Genomic DNA, 14,966 nt, shown 5'->3' with positions numbered 1-14,966 from the left:
GAAGGAAAGGAAAAGGAAGGAAAGGAAAGGAAAGGAAAGGAAAGGAAAGGAAAGGAAAGGAAAGGAAAGGAAAAATTATGCAATGTAATATAAAGCGGCAGGAAAAGGAAAAGGCCAGAAGAGGAAAGGGAAGTAAGAAAATAAGGAAGGAGGAAAAGAAAGAAAGAAATGAAACGAGTAATGAAAAAGAAAGAACGGAAAGAAGAAAGGAAATAGTAAATGAAAGGTAGGTCAGGTAACTGAAAACTGGTCAGGAAACTGAAAGAAATGTATGGGAAAAGGAAAAAGACAGAACAGGAAGAGAGGAAAGGAAGGAAGATGAAAAGAAATTTGAAATGAAAAGGGTAGGAAAGGAGGTGTCAAAAATGAAAAGAAAAAGAAAAGAAGAGGACAGTATAGGGATAAAGGAAGGAAAAGGAAAAGGAAAATGGAAAAAGCAGAAGAGGGAAGAGGGAGAAGAGGGAGGCAGGGAAAGTGGGTAAGAAAATAAAGGGGGACAGGGAAGAAAGGAATGAAGGAAAGCAGGAAGAAAAAAAAAGAAAAATGGACTGTGCAATGTCACATATCAGCAGGAATAGGCTGATAAATCATGTTGATGGCTCTTTTGAAGCAGATATATAAACATGCTGCAGACACTGAGAGGATGCCTGCTGTCATTCACACAGACGGCTGAAACATTTTAGCATTACCTCAGTGGGAATTATGAAGTCCATGTAAGCAAGCTTTATGAAATCTCTCAGGATTTGCTCAGGCAGTACCAATGATATTTGTGATTTAAGCCACATGCCCAAAACAGCTTGACTTCTCTTTGGCGTCTCACCACCTCAAGACTACTCTTTTAAAAGCCTCTGCACTAACCAAAAAGTTTCCCTCTTTGTGAGTTCAGCGTAAATCAATGCACTGCAAACACAAACAGGCCTTATCATGCTCTGACAGACGCGCTGTAATCAAGGTAGAACAAGAAGTGACATTGTTTTCTGTTTTCGACCTCATTTTCGTCGTCACCCGCCATTTTACCGTAGCTTCACTGGCCTGCAGTGTACAAGACGATGTTTATTCACAGGTGCTGGTATTCACCAGACTGTGGCAATCCGTTAAACCAAACAGGCTGATCCCCTGATTCTGCTGTCTCTGTGTGTGTGTGTGTGTGTGTAAGCAGACTGATTAAAATGGATGAGTTTCTGGAGTTTTTGATCTCCAGATCGTGTTTTTCCACATGCGTTTGTGTAAGAGTAGGGCGACCATCTGTCTGGTTTTAGGTCGGACAGTCCATTTTTTAAATACTATGTCCATCTACCAGCGCAACCTTGAGCCAGATGCTCATTTGTCCTCCTTTTACTATCATCACTATTTTATACTTTATCCAATGGTATATGTGACCCTGGAGCACAAAACCAGTCTTAAGTCGCTTGGGTATATTTGTAGCAATAGCCAAAAATACATTGTATGGGTCAAAATTATAGATTTTTCTTTTATGCCAAAAATCATTAGGATATTAAGTAAAGATCATGTTCCATGAAGATATTTTGTAAATGTCCTACCGTAAATATATCAAAACTTAATTTTTTGATTAGTAATATGCATTGCTAAGGACTTCATTTGGACAACTTTAAAGGTGATTTTCTCAATATTTAGATTTTTTTTTGCACCCTCAGATTCCAAATATTCAAATAGTTGTATCTTGGACAAATAAACCGTACATCAATGGAAAGCTTATTTATTCAGCTTTCAGATGATGTATAAATCTCAATTTTGAAAAATTGACTGGTTTTGTGGTCCAGGGTCACATATAATGACTAAATAAATAGATTTAAACATAGGCTAAATTTGAACTAATTTTAAGTGACCTACATTTTAGACACAATATTGTCAATATATTCACTCCAATATAATTCCGAACAGAGTCACAGCAGGACGTTTGCGTCTCCGATCAACACAGGGATGTTTCGTTCTTGAATTACTTAACATTTTTAACAAATCACCTGAGTCAACGATTCAATGACTCATTCATAAAGATAATGGCTGCGTCCAGAATCGCGTACTCATACCCGACCGCTAAAAAAAGTATGTTCTGTATAATACGAATGTGTGTAGTATGAATGTAATCTGGATTTACTACATTTGCCATGTCATTATCATGTGACCTACCAGTGTCAGGTGCGTAGTTTCTCTGCCATTCACGAATCCTCTCCTGTGACCTCATGGGATAGTAAAGTGTCCATCGTATCCAAACTTCTCTGCAGAAGTAGTAGGTCATCCGGGTACTTTTTGCCTACTCTTTTATCAGTACTGTGAATTCAGACATATTTCTTTTGTCACATACTGTTTTTCACCTACCTATATACTAGGGAGGTATGCGTTTTTGGACGCAGCCAATTTGTTCCTGAAAGAATTTTGAACGAATGGTTTGAATTAATGAATGAATCAACGGCTTACTCATTAAGGCAGTGACTTGTTGCCACCTACTGGCAGTTTTGGTTTTATATTTAAACTATAACTGCATTTTTTTATCACCTTTTAATGGAAAAGTTCTGGAATAGTTTCTGTCACTGCTTATAGGTTTTGGAGTATTTTTCAGTTGTTATCCTGCAAAGTGTCTTCCTTTTTGGTGGTATAGAAATGGCCACCCTTTGTAAGAGTCTTCCTCCTGGTCTGTCTAAGCTTCTGAACTATCTTAAAAGACTACACAATAGAGGATTTCTTATGCACACTAGTCTACAGTATATGTGTGCGAGAATAAACACAGTGACAGTGTCTCAGTAAGGAAGCCCATATCAGTGCTTTGCTTTTTCCCTGATGCCCAGTGACTCATTGTTTCTCTACAAGAAGCTGATGACACTCGCACTGCCACCGACTGACTGACCACAGGCCATGAATATTCAGCACTGGCTTCGACTCATCCAGATTAGAAATATAATGTGGAGAATTCACTAGGAATGAATTGTGCCCACACCATTTATTTGCATTGTTTTAGCATTCAATTACATTGCCTGAATTATGCAAATAATGGCACAGCATTAACTAGTCCAGTCAAACTGCCTGGAGGTGTAGTGAATAAGGCATAATCTATAGTAGGCCTAATTTACATAGAAAAGAGGCAAGAGGGGGAAAAATATGATAATGGCTAGGGATGTACACATTAAAATTCTGGTATGTGTGTGTGAGTGAGTGAGTGAGTGAGTGGGTGGGTGGGTGGGTGAGTGAGTGAGTGAGTGAGTGAGTGAGTGAGTGAGTGAGTGAGTGAGTGAGTGAAAATGTTTAAAATGGATATTAATTTCAAGATTTGCTAAAGATCACATTTAACAGTGTATATTTATTTCTAGAATTAATTATGAATTTTGCTGCATACATGTGAGTGCAGTTAAGTATCTTATACCAATTGATAATCAGCCATAAATTATTTGTGCATCCATATAACTGACTGAATAAAAACACTAGCTGAATTGAACTTGTTTCATCATGAATGAACTTTAAACAGTTATTGAACTGAACTGACTGGAGCTCAATAATGCCTCTATTGTCTGGTCACAGCTGCTTTACAGCAGAATTTGAACTTTTTGAAGTTTGCAAGTGTGAATTATTGACTGTGAAGCAGCTTAGATACAATCTAAAGCAATGTCTAAAGCATTATTAAAGTAAAGGTGACTTGACTATTTAAAGACTCCTATTGCAAAACTATTTTAGTATGTTTTAGCGCTGTACATACCACTGTTAGCGATTTCACCTCTTTGTGTGTACACCAGTACTCCTGTCTTCATTTATGAGACACAAAGTCTCCTCAGACACGTATTCTAAAATCAGCATGCTCAAGCTAAAGCAGCTGGTACCATCTTAGCATCCCACAGCCTGAAGACATCAGCTCTTAAATTCTCAAGGCCTCTGTTTAAGAGACGAGGATAAAGACTTCCTGTCGGGACTCTAAGTAGCCATGGGTCTAGCCGTCTCCCTGTCGCAGATGCAGCAGAGAGAGACGGGGAGGTTTTGGAACATTAGTCTAATTGCTTGGTGCTCGAATTGTCATTTAAAGCCATTTCACCCACACTGCTAAAAGATCACGCGGTCCACCATCAGATGTTTCTGTGCCGCTGCATTTCCCACACACTGCCATCACATAAAACACATATCGCTTTCCATGTAAAACAATCTGTTTACGGAAATAAATATTTAAAAGTGTTGTATCCTACATGTTTACAGTACTTACAGTCACTAACTTAGGAACAAGCGTGTTGTTTTTGTCACTGTACTGTTCAGATTTCTAAGGAAATTAGTTATGATTGGCTAAAATGAATAGCACTGCTTTACTTACATTTTCCATTTGTGAAAGGAATACTACATTTGCCAGATCATGCACTGTTAATTTGTCCCACGATGCAATGCATTCAATCTGTTCTTCCATTTCCAATCTGATAAATGAACTGAAAGTGATATCAGTGATTTTTTATGTCAACTTTTGGCAGTTTGATCAAGGAGATATTTTTACCCAAATTGAGACTGAAAATAACCGTTTTAATTTCTGAGAAAAAAAAAACTACCATCATCAAAAGTTAAGATTTTTTTTATTTTTATTTTTATTTATTTATTTATTTTTGAAATAATTTAACACTACAGCATAGATGCATTAAATTGATAAAAAAAAAATAGTATTGAAGACATTAAAGAATTAATGTAAAAAGTAACAGTAAAGATCTTTATAAAGTGTGTGTGTGTGTGTGTGCGTGCGTGCGTGCGTATGTGTGCGTGTAAAACAGTTATTTTAAATTAATAATATTTCAGGATTTTACCGTTTTACTGTCGTTGCATAACCTCAACATGCATCTTTTTACAAATAGAGAATATAGCTTGTGCTGCTCTGCACTGTATGTCAGAATTTTATCTTATTAAAGCAAGGAAAACCATAATACAGCCAGTGTGAATTTGTGGAACAGTTTCTTTAATGGCTCTAAAAGGTACACTGATAGAGAATAGACAATAGAGAATAAACAGCCCACATAGAGTTCATGTACCTAACAGCATCTATTGATTAATCGTGAACAGAAGAGCTGATATAGATATTCAAGTCAATCCATGCAAAAGTATAAAATAGATTGTTCTGGGACAGATATAGACTGTCTTGGTATAATTTCCTGTGACGGTATGGAGTGGGCAGCCTGCGTAGCTACAGAAAGCATAAGTAATTGAATTTATGCGTAACCAGAGATAGGTAACAGGGAGCAGGTGTTGCATTAGACATTCCTGCTCTGATGTCATCAGCTGAGTTGGCAGACAGGAAGTGTTCATCCGCATGCACCAAGTGCCCACAGACAATGACCCAGCACAGTTCTCTCTCTCTGTGTGTGTAGATGTGTTTACACAGGATTCATCTGAATGGCTCATCACTAAATCATGCATGAATAAAAAAAAGATCATTTCATCAAACGCCTACACAGAAGGGTGATTCATTGCTCTTTCATAGCTCAGGTAAATGTTCAGAGTTTTGTTTCATTTAAGGAGCAATTCCTTGGGGGACATAAAAATAGAAGCAACTGAGACAATAATAGCCCAGATAATTTGGTCTCGGATGAATCTGATGAAATTTTTGAAATCTCTGATTTTTGATTGCAGACTTTGATTGCAAATCTGAAGACATGAACACCATGAAATACAAATGACATTTCTACTTCACAAACTACTCTAATTTGCATTTAGTCATTAAATAAACTTACACTACAGTTTGAATATTTGGGGTTGGTAAGATTTTTTTTTTCTGAAAGAAGTCTCTTATAAGATAATAATAATAATAATTATGCTCACTAAGGCTGCATTTATTTGATCAGAAATACAGAAAAAACAGTAATATTGTGAAATATTATTACAATTTAAAATTTCGTGGCAAACGTAATACATTTTTTTCAGGATTATTTGATGAATAGAAACTTCAAAAGAATGGTATTTATTCAAAATTGAATTTTTTTTGCTTATATTATATTATATCTCTCACTTTTGATCAGTTTAATGTGTCCTTGTTGTATAATTTATTGTTTTACTATGTAAAAAAAAAAAACATGATTATTATTGTTAAAATATTGTTTTGTTGTTGTTATTAGAATAATAATAATAAATTATATGCATACATATACATACACACATATACTGAATGTATGTCCGTTAACCGACAAGATTATTTTAAATTCGAATTTAATTAAATTAGAAAGGATACGTGTCTGTGACCCATTAAAAAATACTAACATTTGTTTCCCGGGGATTAATTTAACATTCGCAAAAAGCAGCAAACAACAGAACATGAGGATTCACATGGTCATCATATCACATCACGCACCTGCAGCGCTTCTGCGAGCGGAGAAAAACAATGCTAGGCTATATATATATATATATATATACACACATACACATATATACATATATACATACATTCAGTATATGTGTGTATGTATATGTATGCATATAATTTATTATTATTATTCTAATAACAACAACAAAATATTTTAACAATAATAATCATAACAGTTTTTTTTTTTTTACATAGTAAAACAAATTATACAACAAGGGATCAGTAATCCCTTTTTTTTCCCCCTTTTTTCCCAAAAATTTTTATGTGTTTTAAAGAAGTTTCTTCTGTTCATCATGGCTGAATTTATTTGACCAGAAATCCAGAAAAAAAAACAGTAATATTGTAAAATATTATTACCATTTAAATAATGGTTTTCTATTTTGATATACTTTAAAATATAATTTATTTCTGTGATGCAAAGCTGAATTTTTAGCATCATTATAGAAATCATTCTAATATGCCGATTTATTATCAATGTTGGAAACAGTTGTGCTGCTTAATGTTTTTTTGGTTTTTTTTGGAACCTGTGATACTTTTTTCAGGATTATTTGATAAACAAAGTTAAAAAGATCAAACAAATGCAGCCATGATGAGCAAAAGAGACTTCTTTAAAAAGCATTACAAATTTTACTGATCCCAAACTTTTGAACGGCAGTGTACATTTTATTTTATTTTTTATTTTATATTTTATTTTATATTTTATTTTATTATTTTATTTTATTTTATTTTATAGACGCAGGAGACTAACGTGTGGTGTGCAGTGATTTTGGCTATACATTTTCAAATTTGAGTGTCAGAGGTCAGAACACCCAGTCCTGTCAAATGTAATCAAAGTCCTAAGATATCTATTGTACAGTTGTACAGCTGTTGCTGCATATTCTGCCCAAAATCTCACCATGCTCATCATAAATGCTCGTCTGACAAGAAACGACAGCTGAGAACAGAAAAAAGACACACTTTATGCAAAAGTCTGAATTTGCCCTCCATTTAATCAAATTGCAATCTAGGAGAAACAACTGGGAGTTTACTTCCAAATCTCGTTAACTTGTTCGGCTCCAGCTGTTTACTGAAAACTCGTTCTCTCATTCTCTCTCACAGTACAAGCAAGTGGAGCAGTACATGTCCTTCCACAAGCTGCCGGCTGACATGCGGCAGAAAATCCACGATTACTATGAACATCGCTACCAGGGAAAGATCTTCGATGAGGACAGCATACTTAACGAGCTCAACGACCCGCTCAAAGAGGTGAGACACAAATATCTCATAGTAGTGCTGACCTAGGGTCAGAGCTAATGCGGCCACGGGTACATTTGAACATAAGCATCTCGGAAAATAAGAGCTGATCTAGGATAATCTCCCTGTCTGGACGCATAATCGCTTTCATTTGAATATGAAAGGAAACATCTACTGTAAGATTAACATCTACTGTATATTTGATTGAATATTATGATATATATATATATATATATATATATATATGTATATCATGTGGTATTTTATCATGTGGTATCTTAATATAAATGGAATTATATCCCATGAATACAACACAAAAATGAATGAAGTTTGCTCTGTTTTGAAATAAATGAAACTAAGGTATTTATAAATTAAATAAATTACCATTTTTTTAAACACCTTTTTTTTTTAAAAATGAATAAGGCTCAACATTGTGATAAAAATGACGCCAATTCAGATACAAATAGTGAGATACATATTAAATATTGTTAGAAAGCAAGCAAACAAAATAAATAAATAAATAAATACAAACCTTTGTAGGTATGTGATTAAAAATGGCCATTTTAGAAATAAATATTGAGATACATATTCAATATTGTCAGAAGGCAAAAACATGAATGAATGGATGAATGTTTTTCTTTCTTTTTTTTTCTTTAAATTTCTTTACCATTTAAAAATGCTTGGGGGAAAAAATGCTAAAAGATCTGCTATGATATTGCAATAGAAATGGAAAGGTCAAGCACATTGCATTATGGGATACAGTACACATTCATACCACACAGAAAATGATCATACAGTAGACAGTATATATTCATTGGGATTGCATCAAAATTACCCAGAATGCAGCACCCATGTCATCATGATTGAGCAGACAGAGCGAGTGTCTATTATGACACAGCAAAGTGAAAGATAGCACTGACGACTTCATCCCCAAAACATCTTTAACTCCCAGCAGCTCCTCCCTCGCTCCTCCATCTCTCTTTCCCTCAGTTGGTCAGGGCTGCTATTTTTACATTCACTGCCTTGTGACAAACTAGCTTTAAATAGATAGTCTCCAGCTTGTCTCCCTAGTGGAGGTAAAGGGTTGGACATGGCTATCAAACTCATTATTCCTCCTGTGTGATTGCGGTCAGAACCTTCCTGACGCTTTTCTGACTACGCCACGATTTAAAGCAAAGTGCAAATTTATTCTTCATACCCAAGCCACACTAAACAAACACATCCTTCACCCCGGCAGCGTGGAGATGAGAAAGACTGAATATTATGTGCATTGGGCTTTCAGTTAATGGCTGAAGTGTGCTTGACACTGACTGTATGGGTACCATAAAATAAGCTCACTGCAACGCAGTGGGAAGAGAGTCTGTAGAGGCTTGTGATCGTTGCAGAGGAGTGCTTAAAAAAACAATTATATATATATATAGCTTTGAAATCTTCTGTAGTTTATAAATACTTTATTATCATCACCATCTTTAGTATTATTATTATTATTATGCATGCTAGTACTACTTGAATACTACTACTATTATTGTCAGATGGTCATCACTGTTTATTTTCATTGCTGTTATTATCATTGCTGTTCTATTGCTGTTTTTGTGTTTTGTGTTCACCGTATGTTGTATGTTTTGCACTCTTAATTTAAAAAAAAAAAAAAAAAGAAAGACTTTGATATTTCGATGGACATATTGCCCAGCCCTACTAAATAACATATTAAATATTCACAATATATTTCTATGATTTTGCTGACAGTTAAAAAAAGATGTAATTTCAGACAAATAATGAGATGCATATCAAATGTTGTCAGAAGCCAAAAACCTTTCAAATAAATGAATTCAATCAATTAATACAAAATAAAAAAAATACACCTTTTTAGGTTGTTTTACTAAAAACACAAAATATCAAAAATACTGTATTAAATGCATTACCATTTTGCATTACTGTTCAGCTGTTAATTGAATATTGAAAAACATTCCGATAAATAACCAAACAAACAAATAAAATGTTTTGTTTATATTACATCTTTATATTACATAAAACATCAAAATGCTATCTTAAATGCATTTTATGCATTTTTTTGTTTGTTTGTTTGTTTGTATTACTGTTCGATGTGTGTTGAGTGTTTTCTCTTTCTGTTTTGTCCCACAGGAAATTTTGAATGCAAATTTAAGCAACATTGTGATAAAAAAAAAAACACTTTTACATGATTTTAGTTATAGATATACATACATATCAAATATTTTCAAAAAGCAAAAACATTTAAATAAATAAAAAAAATTATGTTGTGTTTACATTACACATTTTTAAGTTGTTCTACAGAAACACAAAACAAAATCAAAATAAAAAAAATAATAAAAAATACTGTAATACTGAAAAATACATTTTAAATTAATGAAATGCATTTTTTTCTTTACTGTTTCATGTCTGGTGATTGTGTTTTCTTTGTTTTGTCCCACAGGAAATTGTGAACTTTAACTGTCGTAAGCTTGTGGCCACTATGCCGCTGTTTGCAAACGCAGACCCTAACTTTGTGACAGGAATGCTGAGTAAGCTAAAGTTCGAGGTCTTCCAGCCTAACGATTACATCATTCGTGAGGGGACCGTGGGAAAAAAGATGTACTTTATACAGCATGGAGTGGCCAGCGTCATTACCAAATTCAGCAAAGAGCTGAAACTCACCGACGGATCCTACTTTGGAGGTCAGTTCAAAACTCACAAACAGATGGCACAAAGTTTTAAACAATTTACAGTCTTACTGAACAAACAGCACACATGAAGACAAGAACATTATTTCCTCTGTTTTTGTCAGAATCATTCATGGTTTAACGCAAACAAAACTGCAGCACAATCAAATAAAAAATACTAACCTTAACCCTAACCAATGCAATGCAATTCTGTATCAAGTTGTACTAATGGACCAAAGTCAAACTGACATGACATACAGTACAAATCACAAGCTTTTAACTCCAAGAACAGCCATACAGTGGTTTATAATTCAGAAATTATGTCATGAATGACCTTGATGTCACATGTTCTTCGGTGTTACATAAGCTGCACGAGTGTGGGAACAAAAATTGAAATTGAATAATTTTTTCTCACGATTTATGAAGGTTGTGCCTGCTCTAGCATGGGTGCACTGCGATGCCAGCCACCTGCTCCAGTGGAAAACCATCTGCTACTGGTATTTTGGCCTGTAGCGGGAATGCGGCTGGCATGTGTGCGTTTGCACACGGGGGCGAACGTGTCAGAAAATCTCTTCCTCCTCACTGCCTTCTGATAGAAACTCAACACACATTGACCTTGACCTAGTTTTTTGACCGGCATCAATTTTAATAATAATAATAATAATAATAATAATAATAATAATAAAGACAGAGAAATAATATATAAAAATAATATACATTTTAATTTTAACAATAATAAATAACAAATAAAATTATGATGATAACTATTATTAGGTTGTTGTTATGATTACTATTATTATTATTATTATTATAACAAATAATAATAATTAAAAAATAATATTTTTGTAATAAAATGAATACATTTATTGTTGTTATTATAGTTTATTAATAATAATTACAAATATTTAATTTAAAAAATAACATTATTATAATAATGACGACATCGATTGATCACTAAAATGAAAACTGGCCAGATGAAATGAGAAAAGCAGGTAATTGGGTCAATAATCCAAAACCATTGCACTGATTTTTGCATTTTAAAACACATGTCATGTTTAATTTTAATAATAATAATAATATTAATAATAAATAAAATTATTATTATTATTAAAAAAAACATGCAGTGATTGATTGATTGATTGATTGATTGATTGATTGATTGATTGGTTAAACATTACTGAATAGCATTTTTTATTTAAACCTTGACACGAACCATTTTAATTAGTGAATACTAAAAAAAGCTTTCTTTACAAATTATTTACTGAAAATTCTGAAAAATAATATATTAGTGGTATTTATTATTGTTATTCTAATAATAACAACAATAAATAAGAATATTATAATAAATTATAATAAAACAATTTATTAATAATAATAATTTGAATAATCAAAACTAATACAATATTTATTACTATGATGATGATGATGATGATTAATGCAGGTAATTGGGTCAATAATCCAAAACCATTGCACTGATTTTTGCATTTTAAAACACATGTCATGTTTAATTTTAATAATAATAATAATATTAATAATAAATAAAATTATTATTATTATTAAAAAAAACATGCAGTGGTTCAAAGCATCCATGTAAGTAAACTGAAGTTGTGGCAGTGTGCCGTGAGGTGAGGGCCAGTTAAGGTGAAGTGTTGATCATGATAAATCAGGCAAATCCCGTCCGTTAGCTCACAGCTGGGATACGTGCCAAACCGACGGACTTTCAAGGCTATGAGGTCAAGTGTCATTTCCATTTGCAGAGGCCCGAGAGGAGGGCAGGTTGATTGGACGCTCTTTGGTCAGGGTGAGAGAGACACCTTCACACATTTGCTAGCTTAGGAGCGGACTCGTTCAGGCACTCATCCACTCCTGGCAGCCGGCCACAGACGTGCAAAGTAAGACAATTACTACAGGAATCTGAAATTTCATTACGTTTCATCATGGTGTTGCTTTCAGACTCTCTTGACTTTTCTGTTGCCGTTATTGGGCTGTGAAAATGTACATTACAGTGACATTTGAGCCTAATGAACCAATTAGAAATAGAACAGCAAGCGCAAAGTACTTTTGCCGTCCTCACCTTTATACTGCACCACATGACGCAAGAGAGATGGCACTTTTCCATTAAAATACCCCAACACCTTGTTCCCACTCCCAGCTGGAGAGGTGTTGTTAGCATGTCCCGCGGGCTACACAGACTTTTTCCACAGCATTTTTCCTGTCCAGGACAAAATGTCAAGGGTATCATCTCTGTACATAATGCTACAAATCTGTCGTTTTGAAGCGCAGGATGCACAGTCCTCCATTTACAGCAAATATATAAAATTTAAAAAAATCAGTCGTCATATGTTATTTACTCCAGCTCTAGCATACAGACATTACATAGAGTAAACCCATACACATCTCAAGGTGAAAGATCCATAAAAGGACCATCTGCACAAGATGTTCTCTAAGCACTAAGGACTTTAGATTAAACTGTCAGTGACGACTCAACAACAAGGTTCATTACAAATCTCTCTGTGAGACACTTAAGTATGTACTGTATTCAATTAAACACTTACTTCCCAACCGCTGATGGGGTGCAGTTTTAGGTAAAAATAAATAAAATAAAACACTTTTCAAAATATTTACATATTTAAAAAAAATTTGTTACATATTTAATTGTCTTTGTTTTATTAGCATTATTATTATAAATACTATAATACAAACAAAAAGAAAAACAGCTGAAATAATAATAATAAACTGTTGTTGTTATTGATTCTGTTTAATAATATAAATAACAAAAAAACAAACATATTTTCTTTGTTTTTATAAGAACAACAAATTTAATAATAAATACATTTATAAATATAAATTATTATTATTATTATTAAAAACTATACTTTTGGAAAGCCATGATATAGATGTTGTTAAACTGTCAGCAATAACCTCAATCAAAAAGAAACCGTCTTAATTCCTTATCATCAGAGCATCAACACGCGGGTAAATGCTAAAGTCATTCACCACAAGACCTACAAATGAAAAGTGTTGCAAAACCATTAAATAAGAACGCTCTTCTTTTTTTTTCTTTTTTTTTATTCACATAATGTCTAACGTGTATAAAAAGCACCACCAGCCACGTTAAATCAGATATGTCACGTGAATTCACTCCCTTGTGCTATGTTTACATGCTAATCTTTTCTTCTACTCAAGGCTAGCTCTTCTGCTAATCCAGCTAGCCTTGAAGATGCTCTGCCGGCCTTCTTGTTTAACGAGTGACCTTATATAAAACGTGTGATATGTTCAATTCATCTGTTTCCCGCAGAGATCTGCCTGTTGACGAAAGGTCGTCGTACAGCTAGCGTCCGTTCTGACACCTACTGCCGACTGTTCTCGCTGTCCGTGGACCATTTCAACGAAGTCTTGGAGGAATATCCCATGATGCGCCGCGCTTTCGAAACTGTGGCTATCGACCGCTTGGACCGCATTGGTAAGACCAGAATCCCAACCCTCGCCTTCTCTTCTTGTCTAATGCCTGAACCTTGTGTGTGTTTATTGCGCGTTTGTCCTGTCCTCCATCGCACCGCAATCATCTACCATTGTGTTGCATGACGTGTCTATATGCTACTTTATTTTCTCTCTTTTTTTCTTTCTCCAAATGTCTCGTATGGATTATAGCCATTAAAAATCGTTACAACAAACTGTAAATGCTAGCCTTAAGTAATTGGTCTGTCGGTAAGCGGCAGTGCATGTAGCCGTCCTGTCCGAGCCGGTCACCCTGCTGGTTTTGGTTAAATGTCATCCCCAAATGGATGCATGGAGGGTGGACGGAGGCAAACCCTCACCCGCATGAGCCTCCGTTCCACTCCCCCACCTCGCACACCTGGGTATGAGCACCACCCCGCCCTCCCTTGACCCCTAGCAGCAGCAGTGCGCCCCTTAGAGGGGGTTTGAGCTGGTGCACTAAAGGGCAAGGGCTGAAATAATTACCTATCAATTAGAACCAGTTCTTCACATGTTAGTATAGTCCCTGCTCGTTTAAAATGCTTAATTTATTATATTTATTTACTTATTTTTTTCTGAAAACAAAGAAATCATTAAAAAAAAAAATTCAATTAAATTTATGGTAACACATGTATAATTTTATAATAAGGATCCATTTTTAACATTAGTTAATAGATTGGGCAGTACTTTTACAGCATTTATTAATCTTTGTTAATGATAATTTCTACATTTTTAACATTTAGAGTGTAGAAACCAGATCCACTCGGATACTGTTTGTAAATTTCACAATTAATTCCAAAGAAACACACACTGAATTAAACAAGAAATTTTGAAAAAAAAAATGTCAAAACATACCCCAGTAACCAATGTTTTATTTATTGTACTTCAAAAACATATTTTTACAGTGTTTGAATGTAATTTGAACCAACATGTTAATGTTTATGAATTAACATTAATTAATTGATATTGCCAAAAAAAAGTTCATGATACCCAATGTATTAACTAATGTTAATGAATTGAGCCTTATTCTAAAGTGTTTAGAATTTATTTGCATTATTTTATCAATTCTGTTAAAAAAAACATATTGTTCCAAAGCAGCACTTAATATCTTTTTTTCCAAATGTGTTATTTTTTGTAGTTTATTTGTGCAAAATTTGCATGAATCACCTCAACATTCATTAAATTACAACATTAATATCTGAAATATCACATTTAAATGTAAGAAAATCAGTAACACCTTATACACCTAT

The 14,966-nt window shown here is 34.1% G+C and overlaps 1 protein-coding gene across 3 annotated transcripts in view; it reads left to right on the top strand.

Moving 5' to 3' along the window:
• The window catches only part of LOC107701955 (potassium/sodium hyperpolarization-activated cyclic nucleotide-gated channel 1-like), a 119,581-nt gene that overhangs the window by 94,643 nt on the left and 9,972 nt on the right, over positions 1-14,966 (top strand). For all 3 annotated transcript variants that reach the window (XM_016504123.1, XM_016504122.1, XM_016504121.1), the window contains exons 5-7: positions 7,427-7,573; positions 10,014-10,254; positions 13,538-13,702. In XM_016504123.1, the coding sequence (XP_016359609.1) occupies positions 7,427-7,573; positions 10,014-10,254; positions 13,538-13,702 (553 nt within the window). The remainder of the gene's footprint in view (positions 1-7,426; positions 7,574-10,013; positions 10,255-13,537; positions 13,703-14,966) is intronic.

Source organism: Sinocyclocheilus anshuiensis, unplaced genomic scaffold, assembly GCF_001515605.1.
Source record: "Sinocyclocheilus anshuiensis isolate Anshui unplaced genomic scaffold, SAMN03320099.WGS_v1.1 scaffold1184, whole genome shotgun sequence".
Classification (NCBI taxonomy): Eukaryota; Metazoa; Chordata; class Actinopteri; order Cypriniformes; family Cyprinidae; genus Sinocyclocheilus; species Sinocyclocheilus anshuiensis.
This window is presented reverse-complemented; position numbering and strand designations above follow the sequence as displayed.